The 23,299-nt window shown below is 35.5% G+C and overlaps 1 protein-coding gene across 2 annotated transcripts; it reads right to left on the reverse strand.

Annotated features, from left to right (window-relative positions):
* Positions 1–219: 219 nt before the first annotated feature.
* On the reverse strand, positions 220–22,673 carry LOC113635544 (adenylate cyclase type 4-like). 2 transcript variants are annotated; one of them, XM_027135034.2, is made up of 26 exons: positions 22,512–22,673; positions 18,283–19,032; positions 16,043–16,237; positions 14,518–14,679; positions 13,919–14,068; positions 13,506–13,651; positions 13,264–13,375; positions 13,015–13,142; positions 11,732–11,890; positions 11,047–11,203; positions 10,771–10,941; positions 8,510–8,553; positions 8,332–8,391; positions 8,182–8,245; positions 7,991–8,088; positions 7,645–7,729; positions 7,309–7,446; positions 7,131–7,211; positions 6,711–6,889; positions 5,193–5,277; positions 4,927–5,085; positions 4,111–4,257; positions 3,793–3,900; positions 2,408–2,522; positions 2,033–2,157; positions 220–726 (listed from the first exon to the last, which is right to left on the reverse strand). In XM_027135034.2, the coding sequence occupies exons 2-26, from the start codon at positions 18,814–18,816 to the stop codon at positions 592–594; spliced, it is 3,537 nt and encodes a 1,178-aa protein (XP_026990835.2). In that variant the 5' UTR covers positions 18,817–19,032; positions 22,512–22,673; the 3' UTR covers positions 220–591. The 2 variants fall into 2 exon arrangements, with proteins under 2 accessions (XP_026990835.2, XP_026990836.2); XM_027135035.2 differs by lacking the exon at positions 22,512–22,673 and adding an exon at positions 21,383–21,563.
* Between the last annotated feature and the right edge of the window lie 626 nt (positions 22,674–23,299).

A 23,299-nucleotide genomic window follows, 5' to 3' on the forward strand; every position in this document is an offset into this window, starting at 1 on the left:
ATATCTATTTGTTTGATTTTATTTTTATTATTCTATTCAAAACAATATGTCATATACGTAATCCCTATTGCATGGGACTGCTTGCTCAAAATGAATCATAAGCCTCTGAAGATTAAGAATATTTCAAAAGTATAATCAACCAGTCATAGGACAGTTATAGGCCCCATCTTAACCATCGTATTTTATTAACTTTAATTATGAATAGAAAACTGGGAGATGTATGTGGGAAGCAGTCTTTAATAAATACATATTGTAAACAAAGGCATTAATGAAAACATCCAACAAAATTCCATATTCTAATATTATCGAAGTGCATTTGGCACATGTGCTAAGCCACAGGGCTTGTAATCATTTAAGTGCAGCATTGCCTGTACAGGAAAAATTAACATTTTTATTTTATAATTATTATTATTATTTTTTTTTTTACATTTTTAAACATAAATTTCTGTCTGAAATTCATGTGCCATATTCAACAGTTAAAAAATGAGAAGTTGTGACACAGATCGTATCAACCACATAACTTGAAAGGTAGACTGGGTTTTTCAGAAATATCCGTACAGTCTGGTGTAAGTACTGTATTTTTGCTATTGACTATATGTGCAGTAATGATGGCTCATTGTTGATGAAGTAAGTGGTAAGCTGTCCTTTGCCTTTCACGTTCACGATGCCTCTCATGGTCACCACGAATCCTAGGCTCTCAGCCACGAGTGCAGTTTCTTCACTCGCCTAAATGAGGCAGCAAACAACATCTAAGTAACCTTCTGTGGCTTTATGTTCTCTGACAAATCGTAGTAAATGTCTGTTTCCAAATTGGCTGTGAATGTCATGTACTACAGTCTTATAAAGAGATTTAATAGCATAGAATACCAGATAAAATGCCTATATTATATATATATATGTGTGTGTGTGTGTGTGTGTGTGTATGTGTGTGTGTGTGTGTGTATGTGTGTGTGTGTGTGTGTGTGTGTGTGTGTGTGTGTGTGTGTGTGTGTGTGTGTGTGTGTGTGTATACAGCATCAGCATATATGGTTGAAATGACAATAAAATGACAATAAAAGCTTCTTGATTCTTGACTTCACTAATCATATACTGAAAGAAGCAGATATATTTACAGGCATCCTGTTTCACATAAAGAGAAATACTCTGTCTCCAAGCATCAAAAATTCTATTGCAGACAAAAGCACTTATGCAGTGTATTTTATGAACAAACAACAACAACAACAACAAAAACAACAACATAATAATACTAAACCATTTAAACTAAATTAAAGAAGTATTAATAATGTCATTGAGTAAGAGAAATGGTTTAATGTACCACTATTATTCATGTACCACTATTATTAATGTACCACTATTACATTATTATTATTATTGGGGCAAGTCGTGGCCTAATGGTTAGAGAGTCTGACTCGTAATCCTAATGTTGTGGGTTCGAGTCTCGGGCCGGCCACCGACTTGAGGTGCCCTTGAGCAAGGCATCGAACCCCCGAACTGCTCCCCGGGCGCCGCAGCATAAATGGCTGCCCACTGCTCCGGGTGTGTGTTCACGGTGTGTGTGTGTGTTCACTGCTGTGTGTGTGCACTTTGGATGGGTCAAATGCAGTGAATGAATTCTGAGTATGGGTCACCATACTTAGCCGTATGTCACGTCACTTATTAATGTACCACTATTATTGAATTATTTCTTGAATAATATTATTGCCAGCAAACCTGTGTCTACTATATACTGTATCTTGTATCTGTATCTATCTGGGATGTGGTAGCTCAGTGGTTAAGGTTTTGGACTACTGATCGGAAGGTCATTGGTTCGTACCCCAGGACCAAGCTCCCCTGAGCAAGGCCCTTAACTCTCGATTGCTCAGTTGTAAGTCACTCTGGATAAGGGTGTCTGCTGAATGCTGTAAATGTAAATGTATATGCCGGCTAACTAATAATGGTGACTTGGTGCTGTGATTATTTTAATCGAAGAGTAAGACAGTTTTAAAATACATTCTACCTGTTATGACAGTTAGCATTGTTATTTGTTTCCCACCTGTATTTTATTCAGTACGCCAGTGCTGTCCATTCTGCTGGCTACATTCACAGCGTTACCCCAGATATCATACTGAGGTTTATGAGCTCCAATTACCCCAGCAATAACAGGGCCATGGTTTATTCCTGAATTAAAAGCAACAAGATTAGCTACTCTATATTATAATGTATTAGAATGTGATTATAATAACAGTGTAATTATTAAAACTTTAACTTTTACTTTTGGGAGAAATCAGATTTAAAAATTCTATAACTTTAATAGTGATGATTATATGTTCATATGAGAGATCATTTCCAGAACTATTTATAGTAGACATTATACACTTTTTGTTTGTTTAAGGCTAGTACAGATTTCTGCAATGATGTTTGACTGTACCTATCCGGAGTTTGAAGTTGTTGAAAGAGTGCTTGTTGATGCTTTCGAGTCTGCCCATCAAAGCAATAGCGAAGTCCACCATACTTCTGACATTATTTTTGCATGCGTCACTGTCCTGCAGGAAGTGGCAGACAAATATAAACACTTTCACTCTCCAGGCTCTTTATTTTAAAATAAAGTTTGCTAAATTATTTTTTACAAAATAAAGAAAAACTGTTAAAAAGCTTATTATTATTATTATTATTATTATTATTATTATTATTATTATTATTATTATTATTATTATTATTATTATTATTATTATTAATAATATTATTATTATACCATTTATATAGACTTCTTTATTATAATAATAATAATTATTATTATTATTATTTTTTTTATTATTATTATAAAATTTATATAAAGACTTTATACTGCTACTACTACTACTACTACTAATAATAATAATTATTATTAATAATATAATAAAAAAAATCACACACTTTAATATTTTGTTGGAGAATCAATATTATACAATTTCAAATGCATAAATGCATAAATGAATGAATGAATGAATGAATGAAACAATGAATAAATAAATAAATAATATTTATTTCCTTAATAAAAAAGTAAATAAATAATATTTTATTAATCTTCTAGTGAAAGATTTGTTTTCTATCTTATAAAATATTTGTTCATATAACATATTGTATGTAACTCATTATGTAACATGGCCGGAGAGGGAAGCATAGCTTTGATTAACACTGTTATATGGATAAACAAAACTAATTTACATTTTATTAAAAGGTTTTTAGTTTTCACTAAATAATTTACTACAGATTTTATTTTATAATTTACTATAGATTTTATAATGACAGATTTTATTCTGCAATATAATTCCCCAAAAGGCATATTTATTAATAAATTAATCTATTTTTATTATAATACAGCACAAATACAATGAAGTTTCACAATGAGATGTTCAACACATGCTGCTGCTACAGCAATATCTCATATCGGTTTTGCTCAAAAAGAGGAATTGTTTTTCAGGCAACATTTAACAACAAAGAGGAACCTAATAGACACCAGTAAATTAATATGTGTTACCCAGAATACTTCTAACCAAGGTTCTTGAATAAATACCAGCTTTAAAATCTCCTTTTTGTTTATAGTCTCACTATAATAAGTGGCATACATACAAGTTCTTTACTGCCTAAATATATCCTTGATACACCCACGTTAACACCACACCCATGATGGATATAAAAATAGCTCATTTGTGGACTACATTCCGACCATAGCGAGCAAACATAATAAACTAGACTGTCATGACATTTAATTCATGTCAAGCTGCTAATCAAAACAAGACACATCTTTCCAACAATCAAAGTTTCTTCACTTACTTTTCGCTCCTCTCTTGCTGAAGGATTGGTCAGTCCAGCAGCAGCCATGTACGTGGTGCCAATAGTCTTGATTTTCTCAATGATATTAAATTTGGGCTTGCTTAGAAGCTGGAGAGAGGAAGAAAGAGAGGGCAAGCTAGGTCAAGTCCGCTAAAATGAAAGCAAGACTTCTTGTTCATTTGAGTTTACTTCATTTCAGTTTTTCAGTTTTGTTCGCAGTAGTACAGTAATAACAATAGACATTGTCAGGAAACCAGATTCAATGGGGAACCGTCCCTCTTCTATGTGAAAACATATAGTGGGATTAAAAATTTATACTTCATCAAAGTCTGTGATGATTTCATTGAGGAACCTCAGACACTCCAAACCGTCTCCATTTACACTGCTCTCTGTGTAGAATTCCTTAAACTCAGGCACCGAGGCGAACATCACACATACACATTCACAAGACTGACTGTACAAGTCCTGGAAAACACACACACACACACACACACACACACACACACACACACACACACACACACACACACACACACACACACACACACACACACACACACACACACACACACACAGGTTGATATATTATTGTGCTTTATTATTTTGCTAGATGCATTTTGTTAACATAAACTCTATTAAAAAAATTTGCCCCAAGCCAATTCTGATGACTGTTGATCTTTGCGATGTGTTTTTCGCCCTGTTGAACGCTAAGAAAGCTACAAAGTATATATTATTGAATTGTCAAATGGGTCAGAAGTTGTTTAAGGTGCTGCTTAATTTTCTATAACAGCAGCTCAGACCTGCTACACCTACAAGGCGGATCACTACTGTAGTTTACAGTATGTTAATGTATGAAATTTATAATGTGTATAACTTTATTATAACAGTATCACTGATAACAGGAATAACTTGCTTAGAGGATGATCGTCTGATTAAGCAATAACTATGAATGGAATTTATATCATAACTTGTCATTCTAAAAAAGACCTAAAAAAGAATAAATAAAAAAAAAATCAAGTTATGCACCCCTGTGTACAGTGCTGTAGACTATACGCACATTTGTAAAAGTTTAACTTGGATTAGCAATGACATTTTTATCTCTGTATGTTTAAACAAACAATATACTTGCATTACCTGGTTGGGAACATTTTTGCCAATAAAGAAGTTAGTAACATGACAAGGCAGCAGATTTTCGAGGAGAAGCTTGTTGACATTTTCTGTCATCTCCATCTCTTCTCTCTCTTTCTCAAAGCATTTCTCTAAAAGGAACTCAACGCGACATGCCAGCTCGTCCTAACACACATACACAGAAAGCGTGTGTTATGCAGCACTGAAATACGTTCTGTACGTCATTACACCACATCAAAATAGGGTCACACTCACTGGAACACGAACCCTACCTGACGGGCAAGAATTAGACAGGCGAAGTAGAAGATGCAAAGCCAAATCCCTGACATGATCTTAGTCTCCTTTAGTACTCCAGGTCTAACACAGGGAAATAAAAACGTTATATTATGTATATCACATTATTACATGCCTAATTTTACTTTGTTACTTTAAACTTTAAAAGATTTTATGTTTTTAGGTGGTGGGTACAATATGTGGATAGTTTACTGGCATACTCTTTCAAAATCACACTTTCGCTCACACTTTGATTCTTCCCTAAATATCATCATACTCACTTACATATTTACATGTATGGCATTTGGCAGACTCACTTATCCAGAGCGACTTACATTTTTATCTTATTTTATCATCTGAGCAATTGAGGGTTAAGGGTCTTGCTTAGGGGCCCAGCAGTGGCAGCATGGTGGACCTGGGATTTAAACTCAGAACCTTCTGAATCGTCGTCCAATGCCTTAAAGACTAAGCTACTAAGTTGAATATGCTAGTGCGTTGGCAAGAGTATGATAGCATGATTGGGTGTAGGGATGTGGTAGCTTAGTGGTTAAGGTGTTGGACTACCAATCAGAAGTCCACCAAACTGCCGCTCCTGGGCCCCTGAGAAAGGGACTTAGCTCCAAATCGCTCAGCTGCATAATATGTATAAATGCATATTCATATTCATACTATATTCCTTGGAAATGGAATATATAATATACAATATTCTGTTATATCATTATACTTACAAAGGATATACTAGGATACCGTTACACACACACATGCAATATACTATCACGTACAAGCACACTCTTTCCCACACGCATCATATTCACTGTCATATCATGCTTTCTTATACTTATATCTTATCATCTTTCTTGCACACAATTTTAAACTCTCACACACTCAGTATTATACTCTCACAGTATACAATATTACTCTCTCAAAAACTCACATACTGTTTTATTTACTTATTTACTGTTATTCTAGTCAGCACACTATTGAACCTTCTTGATTTATCATACCATTTATGGGATAAAGCTGAGCAGCTTCACAGGAGGCATAGCTTAATATATATATAAAAAAAACTAACCACATTTATTGCATAGTAATATTGCAAATCATCAACATGTTCATCTGGAACAGCGGTGTCCAATCTTAACTGGAAAGGACCGGTGTGGGTGCAGGTTTTCCTTCCAACCAGAGTCTATTAAAAGCCAAGAGCAACTGATTAAACAGGTGGAAGGAAAACCTGTACCCACACCGGCTCCTTGTGGATAAGATTGGACGCCGCTGATCTAGGATGTCTCTGAAATCATATAAGCACTAGGAAAACATTTAAAATGTACAAACTGCATTTTTATATTTATCCAGCTGGTCCATTTTTGTCTGTCTGGTTCTGCCATAATGTAATATGACAGATAAATATTTACTTATGCATATGAGTGTGTGAGAACAAGGCTGTGTTGAAATTTTTTTTTGTACATTTTGCCTATATTTTGGATAGGTTTTTAATGACTGTTAATGTTTGTTCTTACTTGCTGGAATCGTTGTAGAGCTGCAGCATGTAGCAATCAGAACGTGGTGCATAAACGTACAGGAAGAGCGCAAGGTACACGACTAGTGCAAGTGTGAGGAGAAAGAGTTTAACGGAAAAACACACTCGTACAAACACCACCACCCCCAGCATGGCCATTAAACAGCAATACAGATAATACTACAGAAACACAAACAAGAAACACAAGAGACACACATGAAAAGTCAATCAAGTGGCAACCTAATTAAATTGTACTTTCTACCTAGATAATGTTTTAGACTATATAAGATAAGAATAGTACTTAATATTAATAAAGTAAATATAGTGTGAAATTGGTGTGAATGGTATCAAAAATACTATTAATATGTTTCTCAAAATGAGCAATGACATCAGGATAAACATTTTACAATGGAACTCTTACCGGTACAGAATAGAGATTTAGATTATCCAGTGCAGTGGCATTATTGCTGATGTTTAGGCAGTCATCACCTGGAATAAACACCTGAAACATGAAAAAATAGCTTATAAGTATAAGACTAGATTAGAAGAAATAAACATTTGTGTATATGTGAATGTGTGTACATGTATATAACCCTTACTATGTTCAGGATGGCCATGAGTAGCGTGATAAGAAGGCAGGTGAAGACCAGGAGAAGTCTCAGCACCGATTTGGTGATCAGTCCACATGGCAGTAATGACATGGATTTCATCCCACACAGGATCTTAGTCTTCCATTTCTGAAATGGATGGAATGTACTATGCATCATTCTGTTTAAACTCTAGAGACTGCTTGAAAATCCAGCCGTTTCAGAAATACTCATACCAGCATGTCTGGCACTAACGAGCATGCCGCAGTCAGAGATGCTGAGATTAAATTTATTCAGATGTTTGATGTGATGCATGATTTTATACTTTGTTTACAGGTATTTGTGTACCTTTAGAAATCCGATGCTGATCACCAGCAGTATCAGCAACTGGACAGGAAAGGTGGTTCCATATGATATTGCCAGAGGTGTATTTCTTTAATTAGACAGACAGACAGACAGACAGACAGCCAGACAGCCAGACAGACAGATAGACAGATAGACAGACAGACAGACAGACAGATAGATAGACAGATAGATAGATAGATAGATAGATAGATAGATAGATAGATAGATAGATAGATAGATAGATAGATAGATAGATAGATAGATAGATAGATGTTAAAATCTCTGAAAACTTCTTTACTTGTTCATCATTTCAGTAAGTTCACTACATTCAGTTTAAAGTTTCTCTCACATTTGAGAAGTAAGCATCTGTACAGTGAATATGGCAGTGAAGATAAGACCCAGACAGGCAGCAGACTGATGCAGATCATTTACTTCACTCAGCAGATACTGCAAAAAACAACAACACAGCAGTCATTCTAAGAGTTCTTTATAATTAATAAATTACACTAACACATACACAGCAGAAAGCCAGAGTCTCACCTGCTTCTCCATATTTATATCAGAAAAAAGCAGCGTCAACCAGTTGAGTTTCTTCGTTTTTGTTCTAAAGGAATAATAGAAATAAAGCAATCATAACCAAGATAAATTAGAAAAGAGATCATTCTAAAAATCTAATATTTTTTCTCTCACCCTGAAACGTCTAGTGGGTCCAGTGACTGCATTGACCCATTTTCTGACAGAAATGAACGCCTGAAGAGAGAAAGAGAAAGAAAGAGAAATAATACATAGACCATACAAGATCCTCAATTAAAAAAAGCAAAACAAAACTATTTACTGTAATAACAGAAAGCAAAGCTGTGCATCATACCTGTTTTCTTGATGGTAAGTATATAGGTGGTGGTTAACTGATTCCTGTACATCACAAAAGTGCCATAAAAAGTCAGTTGTGTGCTTTAAAGACAAACCATAGTTCTATGTTAACGTTATCATGTTAATTCCACTAAAAGATCTCAATTTGCCTAAACATATCCTCAGTGCCATGTTTCATTTACTGTACACAGGATAATGTTCTCTGTGTTTACTTAACAATTCAACATAAAGGCCCATTTTGTGGAATTCATCTAGTGTCTGAAATGGCTTCCTATTTACAATATTTAAATATTCACAATTTGAATATTCACAGGCCTTCGGTTCACCAGCAAGAGGCTGTGAGGCGAGTGCGATACTCATTAGACAGGGAAGTAGTGACTCAGAAGTTAAGGTTTTGGGCTAGCAAGCTAACAAAGGAACCCAACAAACAACCAGTTTCTCATGAACTCTAAAACAATGAAGATATCTATGTCCACCTTTGAAGGACTGGGTACCTGTTGCTTACTACATGTTACAAGCTGTTACAGGCATACAGGGGTTGGACGACAAAACTAGTTTTAAACCACAATAATGTATTCGAATGGTGCAGAGCCTATTTTCCTGCCAATACAGCATCGATTTGTACTGGGTTTTAAAGATACAAGTCCTGCACAGTGGCAAGAGTAATTTTGAGCTATTTCTCCTACACTAACATTTACAGCACGAAGCAGACACCTTTATCCAGAGTGACTTAAATTTTTTTATTTCATTTTATACAACTGAGCTATTGATGGTTAAGGGCCTTGCTCAGTGGCCCAGTGGCAGTAGGATTCCAACTTTCCAACTGGTGAGCCAACATTAACCAGTAGGCTACCACAACCCCGTACAGAACAGTGGCCAGATCACTATACGGTGCTGGTGGAGGAAAATGTTTCCTGAAGATCACTTCTTCAAAACCCTAAAGTGGCTCAATTATAATCAGATCTGGTGACTGTCGAGGCCATGGGTGATGTTCAACTTCATGTTCATGTTCATGTTCATGTTCATGTTCATCAGACACCTCTGTTACCAGTCTTGCTCTGTATATGGTGCATTATCAGGGTAGGGTATTATATTAGAACCTCTGAGTGCACATGGTCCTCCAGAATGACCAGGTGTCCTTGATAGTGACATACAAATTTAGCACAAGTAGAACGATCCTTTACTCCTGGCATGCAGCATTTCAGGTGGTAAGCTTTTCTGGGGATCCTTCACACCATAACTCTTCCAGGTATGGGAAATGGTGAAGGTAGACTCATCAGTGAACAATACATGTTACACAAGATTTCCACTGCTGGCACCATTGAAACTGACGTTTGCTGTTGACATGAGTGGCCAAATGTTTGACTACAGCAGCCCAACCATGAATATTGACCCTGCGGATCGCCAAACAAATACTTTTGGTGGAAACAAGAGAGAGTACAGCTGCACATTTATTTTTGCCAGCTGGAGTGATTTTATGTTGTTTTTTTTGCATACAATCTGGGTTAGTACATCCCTTTCATACTGCTTCCTCTTGTGTTGGCAGTTACTCCTGTTAGATGTGGTTTGTCCTTTGTAGAGTATGCTGACATAACAAAGACTTTCTGTCCTGATCGTGTGCACCAACAATGTTTATCCTTTTTTCAACTCTGATATGTTTCCCATTATGTTATGTGGATTGCAATATTTGGTGTACAGCTGTATGATTACTATTCTAACTCAATTTCAAACTCTTCTCTTATGGAATGTAAAAAAGTATAGTTCGAAATTGGTCACCAGGCAGCGCATATAGAGGCTTGAAACCTCCCTTTTTGTCCAGTCCCTGTTAATCCATGAGGTGTGGTATGTACAAGATGAAAAAAAAAGAAAAGTCAGCTGTGTGACAATGGTATTTATAGCAAATTATTACATAATAAGGTCACTTTGTGACTTTGCTGGTTGGGCTTGGCTTCTGTGAGCACATACACAAGAAGGTTTTCAGTATAAATTCACCACCCTGCAGTTAGGAGTGTTGAATCATCATAGGCTATACTGAACATGCATAGACATAGACTATACACTGGGCTAAATCTTGCATATTTGTGCACAGCACATATCTGATTTATTTCCAAGTGGCTTTACATTTCTTTCTATAAAATTACATCATGAGTTTTTTAGGTTCTAATATTAATCTATATGATCCCATAGATATTTGGGTCTAACTGGGATAAACAGCAGCACATTCCTGAGTAGAATTTTTAGAACAATTATGGCACTTACTGTGTCTTCTTGTGACTGACCGAAGTCACTTGTTGGGCTTATTGGAGCAGCGATCATGTCTTCTGTTCGGTTCAGCTCGGAAAAGGGGTTGATACTCTTCCAGTCCTGTAGATACTGAGACATTCTCACTGAAGCCCTCTGCTTTGGTTTACCACTCGCCAGAATGTTGATCTATGCATGTACAGAAATATAAGAAGAATAAGCCAATTGCAATTTCCGCCATTACTCTGAGTTTTTGATCAACCTTCCTAATATTCAATGAAAATTCACATCCACCTTTGGTTTTGGATCAGTGCTGTTCTGTGTATTGGGGTCAATCACTAGGAACGTATTCCTGCCCTCCAAAGCAGAATCCCGACTGGCTCCGTTCCCCTCCTCCACTTGGTATGATCCACCTAAGTTTCCAAGGGTTTCTTCTGTAATGTGAACCCTTCTGCCATGGCAAAAAATATGATTCATAAGGAAAGTTACTTTTAAGAACTGTTGGAAGGAAGTTGGGAGGAAGTCAGAGCACATATATTGGTTCATTAATAAGAAAAAGACGTATATCTGAATTATGGACTACATAAGAAATGTACGTTGTATTTAATCTCAAATAATTTTGTTTTTTCTGTACAGTACACAGAAGTCAGGAAATATATTATGCAACTCCTGCAAGTCCTTCTTTTATATATATATATATATATATATATATATATATATATATATATATATATATATATATATATATATATATATATACGTATATATATATATACACGTATATATATATATATACGTATATATATATATACGTATATATATATATATACGTATATATATATATATATATATATATATATATATATATATATATATATATATATATAATGATCATTTTCTCAACAATGCTAAGTATATAATAAGAAAAAACAAGCTGTATCTGTCAATATTCCACCTTGTCAATCATCAGCTGACTTACCCTGGAACACCTCCAGACTCCATGCGGTTAGCTAGAGTGACGTCATTTGACCAGACGTCATACTGCCACTTGCGTGAGCCAATTACCCCACAAAGCACGTTTCCTGAGTGCACGCCAACCCTCATGCTTATGTCCACACTTGTCGCCTCTCTCAGCTTACTGTGAAAATCATGATCAAAGGTTATTTCTGGGACAATGGATGAGATTAGTGCATTATCATGTTAAAAAAACAAAGGGAGCTTAAATACGAAACATGGATAGATTTTCATCTGCCTATTCACCTGAATATAAAGTCACAGAATCTGAATTAAATATACATGTAATTAGACATGGTGGGTCCAAATTTGTAACCAATGATCGATCAATTTGATTATAATGAGCTAGGTAAGCAAATGAAAAGTACGGATAACTCTAAACCTTCACTCAGTCATGGGTAAACATAAAGTAGAGAAGATGTTGAACACAATTCCCAAATGGATCAAATTCAAAATGATTGTTGAACTAAAATAAAAGAAACTTAAACATTTTTTTCACTGTTGACCTGTGAGCCAAATAGGCTGTTGTCAAACAGGTTCATTGGTAATAATATAATGGTTGAGTTTATGAGGAGCAAGAAAAAGCAAGAAAAAAGCCAGTTAGACTGCCTTCTGTGTATCACACAGATTATTCAACCACGCCTATTTGATGTTTAATGTAGCAATCTATGTGTGGATTTTTAGGTTTAGTTTTTTTCAGAATGGAGCGGGCTAAGATCCATGAATTGAATCATGATTCATGATTCATGATTCATGATACATACATAGTGGGATGGGGAGGGAGGAGTGTAGGTTCCTAACCAAAGACCAAGGATTTCCTAATACTGTGATAAATTAAACCATCCTGACTGGTTTGCATAGTGACAGGCAACTAAATTATATGAAACTTTCCTTTATTTAAAATCCAGACCCACCATCCCTTTCTGTGCATTGTATTGTTTTCAAAGTATTCCACATGTTTGTGGCATAATGACAGACAATGTTATCCAGAGCGACTTATATTTAATCTCATATTATGCAACTGAGGGTTAAGGGCCTTGCTCAGGGGCCCCGCGGTAGCAGCTTGACAGACCTGGGAGTCAAACTCGCAATTTCCGATTAGCAACACCTTAATTTTTATTTTTTCATCTGGCTCTCAAGACAAACCCTTGTCGAAAATTTTGATTAAATTTATCGGACAGAATCGACATTGAATTTGTTTTGGCAATGGATTCCAATGGCACTGTATCTGAGACCGTCATGACTCACTTTATAGAAGTGCACATATCCAATCCCATTTTTACACAGTTGCGTGCGTGGTGAGGGATTGGATCTGGGAGGCCTGAAACGCAGTAGTAGCAGTCACCTAGAATCTTGATACGCAGACACTCATTTTTCTGCAAAGTGAGCGAATAGAAAAAAACACCTGAATAAAACAAATTTTGTGGAATGCATTATTTTGTGACATAAATTTGCCCAGACTAAGATCAGAATATATGAACAGAAGTCAGAAGTCACCTTGGCTAAGTCATCAAACTTGCCGAAGAGTTTGTTAAGGATGACAACAAGCTCCTCTGGAGTGCAGGCGCTGGCAAGGCTGGTGAAACCAACAATGTCTGCATACAGAATGCTGCAGAAAAGAAAGACATTTCAGTTCATTTCAGCTATTTTAATGTGTTTACGTATAGGTATATGTATGCTGGACATACAGTGTGTAACTTCATGTGGCGGTTTGTTTATGTGTAATTTGTAGCTGTCACCTGACATCTTTGTGCTGCTTAACATACAAATTGTGGAAGTTTGCCTTATTCTCGGCTCCTGTGAATGTTCTAGTCAGGCCTTTGACAACCTCTACTTTGAGTTCCATGGCAATGTATCGTGGCAGCACAGACAGGAGGAGGTGTTCCTGTGGTAAGGGTTGGGGCAGTGTAAGAAAAGTTAAATAAAAAGCTAAAATTTTTTAAAAATAAAATATATAAAAATAAGAAAAGTAAATAACTGTTTAGTTGTTTTTATGTATTGCATAATTATAATTTTACATATAATCTGTTATTGCATACCTAATTGTATGATCACTAACCAGATCAAATATATTTTGTACTTTGCACACTATTTATAACATCTATTATACTTGCAAATGGGTTAGTGTGTATGTGTGTGTGCCTACGTGTACCTGATCACGCTTCTGAGTAGCTCGTTTGGAGCGATTGTAGCTAAAGGTTTCTCGGCTCATGGTGGACTTTCTTCGTGCGTTCTCAGTAAGCCAGAGGTGAAAAACCCCCACACAATTTATACACAAAAACAGCACTGCATTTGCTACCACCTAAGAGAGAAACATTGAGAACGGTCAGGTAATTGCTGATTTTTTTCACTTTAATATCATATTTATAGAGGACAAGCACAACAATACATAGATATACTGTAGATGTTTATTTATTTAAAGAAGAATTGCCTAAATCCTTGACAGTACCACAGGACAAACATAAAATGGATGAATTTTTTTAATATGCTTTCGTGATCATTTTAAATAGGTCAGATACAATGGAAAATGAGACTGGATGATGATGCAAATATTGATGTTAACTAACAGCACCAAATGTAAATATCTGGCTTTTGCACACTATGGCTACTAGAATTTTGTTAGAACTCTCTGTCCTTGTTTTAGTTTTGCGGTTAGCTGGCCAACTCTATAGCTGTTTCGCATTTGAATAATTTTGCATTCGGTTTTCCATTCTGACTAAACTCTTTCCTGTATATCTGGGTGAATCTTACCTGCACTGCCACGCCACGTGACCTAGGGCGGCTGACAGACACGATGACACTGATGATGATGATGTGACACAGGCTGGCTCCGAAACCAAAGATGATAGCCCACCAGACAGAAAGTGGCAAGATTGTGTATACTGATAGAGAGAGAAATAGAAAAAATGCCACCTAAGAGAGACAAGAAGAGTGAGACACAAATATTGTACAATTCATTAGAAAATTGTATTTTATACAGCTTTGATTGTGTAAAACTCATATTATATTAAAATATGACTAATTGTAATAAAATATATTACCGATCCTAAAAGTGACAGATCATGTAAACTTGAGCCCGTATTCATTAAAATTCTTAGTGAAAATTTTCTCCTAGTGACAAAATTCTAAGAAAAGTCTAAAGAAAATTAAAAAGGAAATCTTAATAAAGATAAAAGTTATTCATAAAGCATCTTAACCCATAAAAGGGTTCATAAGGTCAAAAAATCTTAGCAGTAGAGAGGAGGACTTAAGAGGCTTAAGAGTTTTAAGAGAGGAGAAAATGGCCGAAAGGTGAAAAAGGAGAAGAAATGTATTGTGTACAATATTTAATAATGATAGTGATTTGAAAAGATGATACAGATTAGATTGTGTAGGGATTACAGTTATCATCATATTAGTGATAACATCTCAGACACAAATACTAAATACATATAAATTATACATTTCTGAGATCGGTCCTGATGATCGGTTCTCTGAGTTTGGTCCTGAATCACTCTTAAGCTGAGATTCCTAGTTAGAAATCGTTTACTAAATTAGGAGCTCTCTAAGTTCATTCTTAGAATCTTTATGAATATGGGCCCAGGTTTTTAACCATATTTAACCATCACCGGCAATTTGTTAAAAAATAATGTCTAAACTAAATCATGTAAACAGAGGATGTTGAATGACACAAATAAACGTTTACAGCTTGTCATTATACCCAGGGGGTTTGTTGTTTTGATTTTTGTTAGTTCCCTATTTTCCTGGATAACTCAGCTAACAAATTTAGGATTTCAGTTTGTGTTAGGTTTCTGAATGTTATGGCCCTAGAAATGATTTAAATGATTTCTTTACTATTGAATTCTGAAAACATATGCAACCAAATACTCTCACAGTGTTTAACCCAATTGTTGAGAAAACTTCAACATGACCTGTTGAGCAATTAATAGAAATGTAAATTTTCAAAAGCAATAGGACATGACGAATAAAATCGTATGAGCATTTACGAAAAAACTAATGCCGTATCCGTAACTGGAACCTTTGAATGTAAGTACAATAGAACTACAAGCAAACTGTAGGAGTTGCTATAAATAGTGGGGTATTGCTGTGTATCCATTACACTCTGGATCTTGTTAAATAAACCTGGTTTAAGGATGTTGCTTGGAAATGTATTTTTAGAACTTGGCAGCTTTATATTTGACTATGTTTTAAATATATCTCTAAATCTTTGAATTATCCTTTCAATTAGTTGTCTAATGTGTGAGATATTTAAAGACACAGCTGAAGTGAGACTGACTTGTTCCCATGGTGTGACGACTTTGTCGGTGAAGATGAAGACAATGGCAGTGATGAATAGTGTGAACCAGATGGAGAGCGCAAGCATCTGTTCACACCTGCGCAAGCTGGGCAGGCACGGCAAACACACCAACAGCGGGACACAAAGGCAGAGCACAACACACACCACTGCTAATGCTCCTACTTGAGTGAAATGCTATATAAGAATGAAGGTTAGGAAAAAAAGAAAATGAGAAACAAACTTAGTACAGTCTGTAACATTTTAATTAAGGGTGGTGTTTATAGGGCTACTTGACCCCTACCCTTCATGACAAAAGACATGTTTTAGTCATGATGACACCTGTCAATTTTGTGTGAGTGGTCAAAAATCAAGTGTATTTACAGTCCAGCAGTTTACCACAGCCTGCCCCAAGTGTCATTTTTTGATATATATATATATATATATATATATATATATATATATATATATATATATATATATATATATATATGACAAGTCATTTTATAGTGAGCCTGATCAGGTCGATGGAGGACGCCATTTACACTGCTCTTCATCTACATCTCTCACCCAACCAGATAATAACAACACATACTTTAGGATGATGTTCATTGACTTCAGCTCTTCATTTAACACAGTTGTCTCCATTAAACTGGTCACTGAGCACAGCGAACTAGGTATCTGCACATCCATGTTCAGATGGATTATGGTGTGTTGGTTGGGTAATCACATGTCCTTAATTCTCATCTTGAACAATGTTGTCCCACAAGGCTACATGCTGAGCATATTGCTCTACTCCTGGTTCACTCATTAATATGTTCCATTAAATAACTCTAACATCTTCATCAAGTATGCACATGATACCATGGATGAATCAGCCTACAGGGAGGAGATCCATAGCCTACCAGCATGTGTTCCACTTATAACCTCACCCTCAATGCAATGAAGATTAAAGAGCTTGTTGTAAACTTCTGGAAAACAGCAAATAATAGCAGCAGACACTACTACATCCCCTATCTACATTTCTGGTTAGGAAGGTACAACAGTGTCTTTACATCCTGAGAAAACTTAAACAATTGTATCTTTATTTATTTTATATTTATATTTTATCTCTATCTCCTGAGATCTTGAACAATTTTTACAGCTGCATCATTGAAAGCATTCTTACGAACTTAAACACAGTGTGTTACGGCGACTCCACAGTGTGTGAAAGGTAATCACTGCAAAAGGTGGTGAAAGCTGCCCAATGCATCATTTGCACCCAACTTCCTTTCACAGAGTCTCTTAACCTCAGTAGATTTCTGTGTAGAGCCCACAAAATAACTAAGGACTCCTTACAACCTAGTCACAATCTGTTCAACATCCTCCATACTAGAACCAGCAGGTTCAGTGCCGTTTTTTTTCACCACAACCATAAACTGAACTCTACACTACATGACTAGGACCTCGATGTTTCACTGATACTTCACTGCCTGTTATCACCTTGCTATCTATCTATCTATCTATCTATCTATCTATCTATCTATCTATCTATCTATCTATCTATCTATCTATCTATCTATCTATCTATCTATCTATCTATCTATCTGCATTAGGCCATAAGAACTGACTTTGTACAGTAGCTCATTGTATATCTGGTCAGGTGAGCATTTCCAGAATATCCTCCACATAATGCTCCAAACATTTATTTTTACCTTTCTTCTAAAAGCATGACAGCTATACTATCACATAACAGCTATACTATCACATACAAGGAAGACTGGAAACTAACAGATTCTTCCTCCTTGACATTTAAAGCCAGAGAGTTGCATCTTTTGTCACTGCTGTAAAAAGGGCAGATAAACACTTAGAGAATTGTGCTATCTGCATTCTTCCAGATACATGAGACTCTAGACACTAGAGTGGCTAGATCCGATTATCAGGGGACACAGCAATGTGATGCCTCCAGAGCATGACCAATTTTTCTTAGTATTGGAAAGTATCGTAGCATAGTCTTTTTTTTTTGTAGAAAAAAGACTTTTAATGTTTATGTCAGTTGTTAGTAAAGTCTTATGTATAGGTCATGTAGCCCCATGAATATTATGTGAAGACATGTGCAAAAGTGTTACTGCAAAATCTTTTGTTCAAAATTGATTGTTAGGTCTATAGTTTAGTAAAGAAACTATAAATACTATAGAGATATATAATAGAAATACAAGAAATAAATATTATAAATAAACAAATGGCTTCAGTAATTGGCTTACTCTTTCAGTGGCAGTGATGACAACGATGATTGTCACACAAAACATGATGGTCAGCACCAGGCCTGGTACCACAATCGGGGTGTCCTCCAGGCACTGCAGAAATCCGAGCCGCACTGCCTGGTAACAGCGACATGCACCAGAGGCAGCATTGCGTTCAATTCTGACGCTTTGACGTTCAGGGACTTGTATAATTTCTGGCTCTGCTTCTGAACAATCATGATTAGTTCTGCAGCATTGGAAGCAGTTCCTTACACAGCTGACATCGGCTTCAGGAAATGATGGGTTTGTGATGCCATTTGAGGTTGTATTGGATGTCCTAAAGGATGTGCACACTTGAAGAGGTTCTAGGGGCTTCTCTGTCTTAGCAGTTCCTAGCTCACTGTTGTGCTTATTCCCATTCTTGAAAAAATAATTGTCTTGTAGTTCTTCATTCTTACACTGTTTTCCATTTTTGTTTATATAGCCTGTTTGGTGTGACAAGTCCTTAGGGTTTGTTGTGTTCATTTCAACACAATCATGTGAGTCATTCTGCATAGTGAACCTTTGGAGATCGAAGCTTGTTTTTTAGAGTACTTTTTATTTTCTTATTCTATTTTTATCAGCTGTAGATATCATCATCACCTGCTTTAGGCCATGATCAAGGTGCACCAGATTTCTCCATCAACTTCCAAATAAATGAAAAACTGCTGACCACATGTTGGTTTTTTTATGGCAAATCCAGTCTTGGACAGGAACACTTCAGGCTTTTTCCTAGAACAATAAAAATGTTAAAACCATTATCTCAGAGCTAATTATACATTCTAAAACAGTCATGCAGACACTGGAACTCGCTGGGGAGTGTTTAGCATATTAATTATTTTGGGGCATAATTGTGGCACAGTGAGTTGTGTTTCAACCTCATACTGTAGCTCCAGGATCCCTTGCTGAAACCTAAACTAAATCTAAAATCATTCCACCTCCCAAAACGTAGACATGAGGACTGGCAAAGACAAATAGCCACCATTAGTTGCAGAGTGTGTAAATATATGTACATAATTCCCTGCGATGGACTGGCATCCCATCAAAGTGCTTTCCTTTTAAAAAATGGCTGCTCTGTGTCTTGATTTCCCAAGTTCATTAACTAGGGGTGATTGTGCCATTTTAACCATCAGCCTTTAACAGTAATTGAGACTAAAATTTGAAGAAACAGCTAATTCTCCTGGGTACCAGCTCTCCAGCACCAGAGTTGAGCACCAATGACCTATAAAGTACTTCTGTGATTCTGTTGTAAAATACTGTAGTGATAAATGTGATAAATGAAATCATGTTAAGTGATAAATGAAATCATGTAAAGTAGGTAAGCACATTAATATGAAGGAAGTAGAAAAAGAAAAAAATAATAAAGAGGCATTGGCTTGGTTACTAAGCAATAACCGTGTAGCGACTTTGCATATATTCTGGAAGTAATTTTTATACATATGCAAAAAGACACACATGTTCCTTTGTATACTGAACAGATGTAAACAAGGTTATTTTCATTACAAAGACCAGCTGCCTGTTAGATTTATTTATCTTTTGCACTTTCTCTCATTCGTGCTATTGATTTACTCCAAATTGACTCACCAGTGACTGAAAAGACATGTCAGGAATCAGCTGGCTAATATATATATATATATTTAACGAAATTCCATTATACTGATATATACAGTATTTTACTTTAAAAATAATATTTATTTTGCTTTATGAGATACTGGGTTCAATAATAATTTTTTATTGATTACTAAATTGAAAGTTTAAACAAAAACACTTCTTGCCACACTCATCATTTTTTAACTTACTATAACTTAGTGTATTTGTGTACACATCGCTCTATAAAAGTCCCTTCAGCGATTTCTACCACTTTCTATTGTTAAATATTTAATCAGACTTTTGAATATGGGTTAAGAACCAGAACAAAGGGGTTGAGCTTTTGCTCTTAGGTCATGATGATCTCAATAAACTGTTTTGTTTAACTAGCAAACCTGTGCCATCAAAGTGACTTCAACAACAGCGTCAGTAATTCATAAGTACAATAATACTCATGAAAATATCGTACCAAACATTTTTTTTGGAGCTATTCAGCAAGAATCTTTGTGATGATAGTCCAGTTTAGAAAATCAGAATATCATCATAAGAAACATCCAGCATAACAGAATGAAACACATATATTGATTGCTTACTGGGCCCTGTGTTGCTTAGAAGACGTAGAGTGCCAAAAGGTCAAAGTGTCTCAGTATTGGATCTGTCCTCACCTAACCATAATGATATTAAGTCAATAGCAGATTAGCAGGCTAAAAGAGACCCAACATTTAACCCAACAGCCTTATAGTCTTTCAGCATACCTTTTTAATATTTAAATGGAATTTAGATGCAATGATGTGTTAAATAGATATTTATTTCTGTAAAAATTAATCACATTAATTAAATGAGAATTCATAAATTTTCACTGTTTGAAAGTGGTAGTCTAAAGTAAGATGACTGGTCAAATCCGGCGAAATTCACATTGATGCGGCTTCAAGCTTCCTCTATTTTATCTTTTCCATGAACAGGTTAGATGACCAATGGAAACTACTAATCACTGCTTCAAAGTTACAATGGGTATTTCCAGGATTTCATATTTATCAGAGATAACAATTACTGTAATTCTGAACCGTAGCTTTCACTTCAAACAGCAGCACAATGGCCTAGTAAAACAAAACCCCAGCAGAAACACAGAAACATATAACAACAATATGGTTGAAATCAACCTGTGTGTGTTTGGAGAACAAATAATTTTCCAATAAATCAGAAGCATCATTTCACACATGAACATTGACTATAAAGCGCTTAAGTGATTAAGATTCGTAAGAGCCATTGCCATTTTAATGATTCAAGAAAAAAATTTTTTGGTTCAAAATTAAACGAAAAACAAACGTTTAATATTTACGAATGTGATGAAAGCCATATTTAGGTATCCTTGGAAACAAGATTGACAAAACATTTTCTGCCCTTGTGAACATTTAAGACAGATATTGAATACATTTTAGATATAAATATTTAGAATAAGTTGATTCAAGAGAAAAAGAACTGCAGTGTGTCTTACCTTTGACTGCCCTTTGCTGCTGCACACTTTGTATTTATTTTTCTTTATCTCTACTCTGTCCCTCTGCAAAGCTCTTCTCATTACCCTATCTGTGTGTTCTCTATCACACACGCGTCTCTGTTTTTCCTCTTCCTCCCACTCTATATTCTGTTCCTTCTTTCTCTCAGTTCATCATATCCCTCCTTTCTCATGCTCCTCCTATATACCTCCACGCTTCCTCTTTTAGAGGCTTGTCAATGACTCACATACACACATTTCAGGGGACATTAATCACCTTAGTCGTAGTTATTGTATACAATCAGTCTTGAACAAGGAGTCCAGGTGGAGTCCGCTTGCCCCAAATGAGCACCGAAATATAATATTATAATATATGTATATATTATATTATAAATATATAATTCAAGCAGTATTGGCACCCTTCATGAACATTTTGTAAAATTTAAAGCACATGAAATGCTTGGATCTTAAACATATGGGAACTCTGCATTGTTCTGTTAAACATGTAAAGCACTGCATATTTCCAAGTAATGGTTTCAAAATTATTGGCACCCCAGAGAATACCTAAAGCAATTCAAACTATAAATTCAAATCTAGAAACTCTGATAGTCTTAACAAACACAGATAAATTACAGTCCATACTTTGCTTAATGCTATTTTTATACAGTCATTTTTGCATACTCTACTGAAGGACAACACTAACCTAGTTGACTGCATGCTTTCACTTTATATTCAGTTGTTGTCTATGCCTTGCTTTTGTTTTTGATTAAATGTGTTTAGGATTATTTTTTCCCTAATAGGCATCAGTTAAATGTCCAAACTTTCATGGTGTTTCATTGTTATGTACATACGTTGTGTCAGAAATAAGAATAAAACAGAATACACCCAAGATAGACACAAAAACAAATCAATTTAATGAAACTGACTTCTAAATGAGCAAATTTCAAACCTCTCATGGTCTGTCTGTAGATAATCTCTCCGCTGTGTCTTATTTCACTAAGACAGCTTTGTCCCTGTCTGGAGAAATCGGCTCTCCAAAGCTCAAAGAATGTGTTAGCATCAGCTGTTCTACAGAATCCATTAAAGATCTTATCAAAGACAAAAAATGGCACAAGGTGACTTGTAAACATACCAATTCTGCGTGCTGTCTCTGCTTCAGATTGCCTGACTTTCACACTTACTGGAGTTTCTTTGTCACCCCGATGTAAAAGAACACTTTAGAAATAGTTTGCTGTACCATTTTCCCTCACCCAAGCATGTCAAACCAGTTAAACAACGCCTTTATTCCAGTAAGAATTTTTAGAATACAAGTAGGCTTGGCAAGTCTATTCAGTTGTGGTGGAAAACCACACAGGGGAGTTACCTTAAATGAGCTAGACAGAGTCAGGCCCAGTACAATCGCGCAATTGGCATTGTAATATGACGTAATAACATATATTGCAGCTATTTAAAGCACTTTATCTACTATAGTATTTCTACAATATCTAACTTAGACATGATAAAATGACAAAATCTGTGATAAACCACATGTATTCTTTTGTATACAAAATGTTCAAAAGAAAATAAAACGTACAGTTTACCATTATATTACCTCAAGCTTTAGCCTCACAATTACATAACATCTTGCACTAGTCAATAACATAACTCCATTTCCAAAGTGTAGATAATAAAATTTGAATCAACTGATTTGTAATATGTAATATGTTATATGTAATACCCCTCATTGGTATCATTTTTTCCATGATACTTCTTATGTAATGACATGTAATGACTACTTAGTATTAAGTTAGTATTCTGTTTGTGCACCATCTTGTGGTGAGAAAAATAAAACAGTTAAATCAACTGTTTCTAACAAGGTAAATTTTGGTGAATATTTGATTAAAGGTGATTTAATCCTCTACAGATAAATGTTGGAGTGTG

Source organism: Tachysurus fulvidraco, chromosome 7 (assembly GCF_022655615.1).
Source record: "Tachysurus fulvidraco isolate hzauxx_2018 chromosome 7, HZAU_PFXX_2.0, whole genome shotgun sequence".
Taxonomy (NCBI): domain Eukaryota; kingdom Metazoa; phylum Chordata; class Actinopteri; order Siluriformes; family Bagridae; genus Tachysurus; species Tachysurus fulvidraco.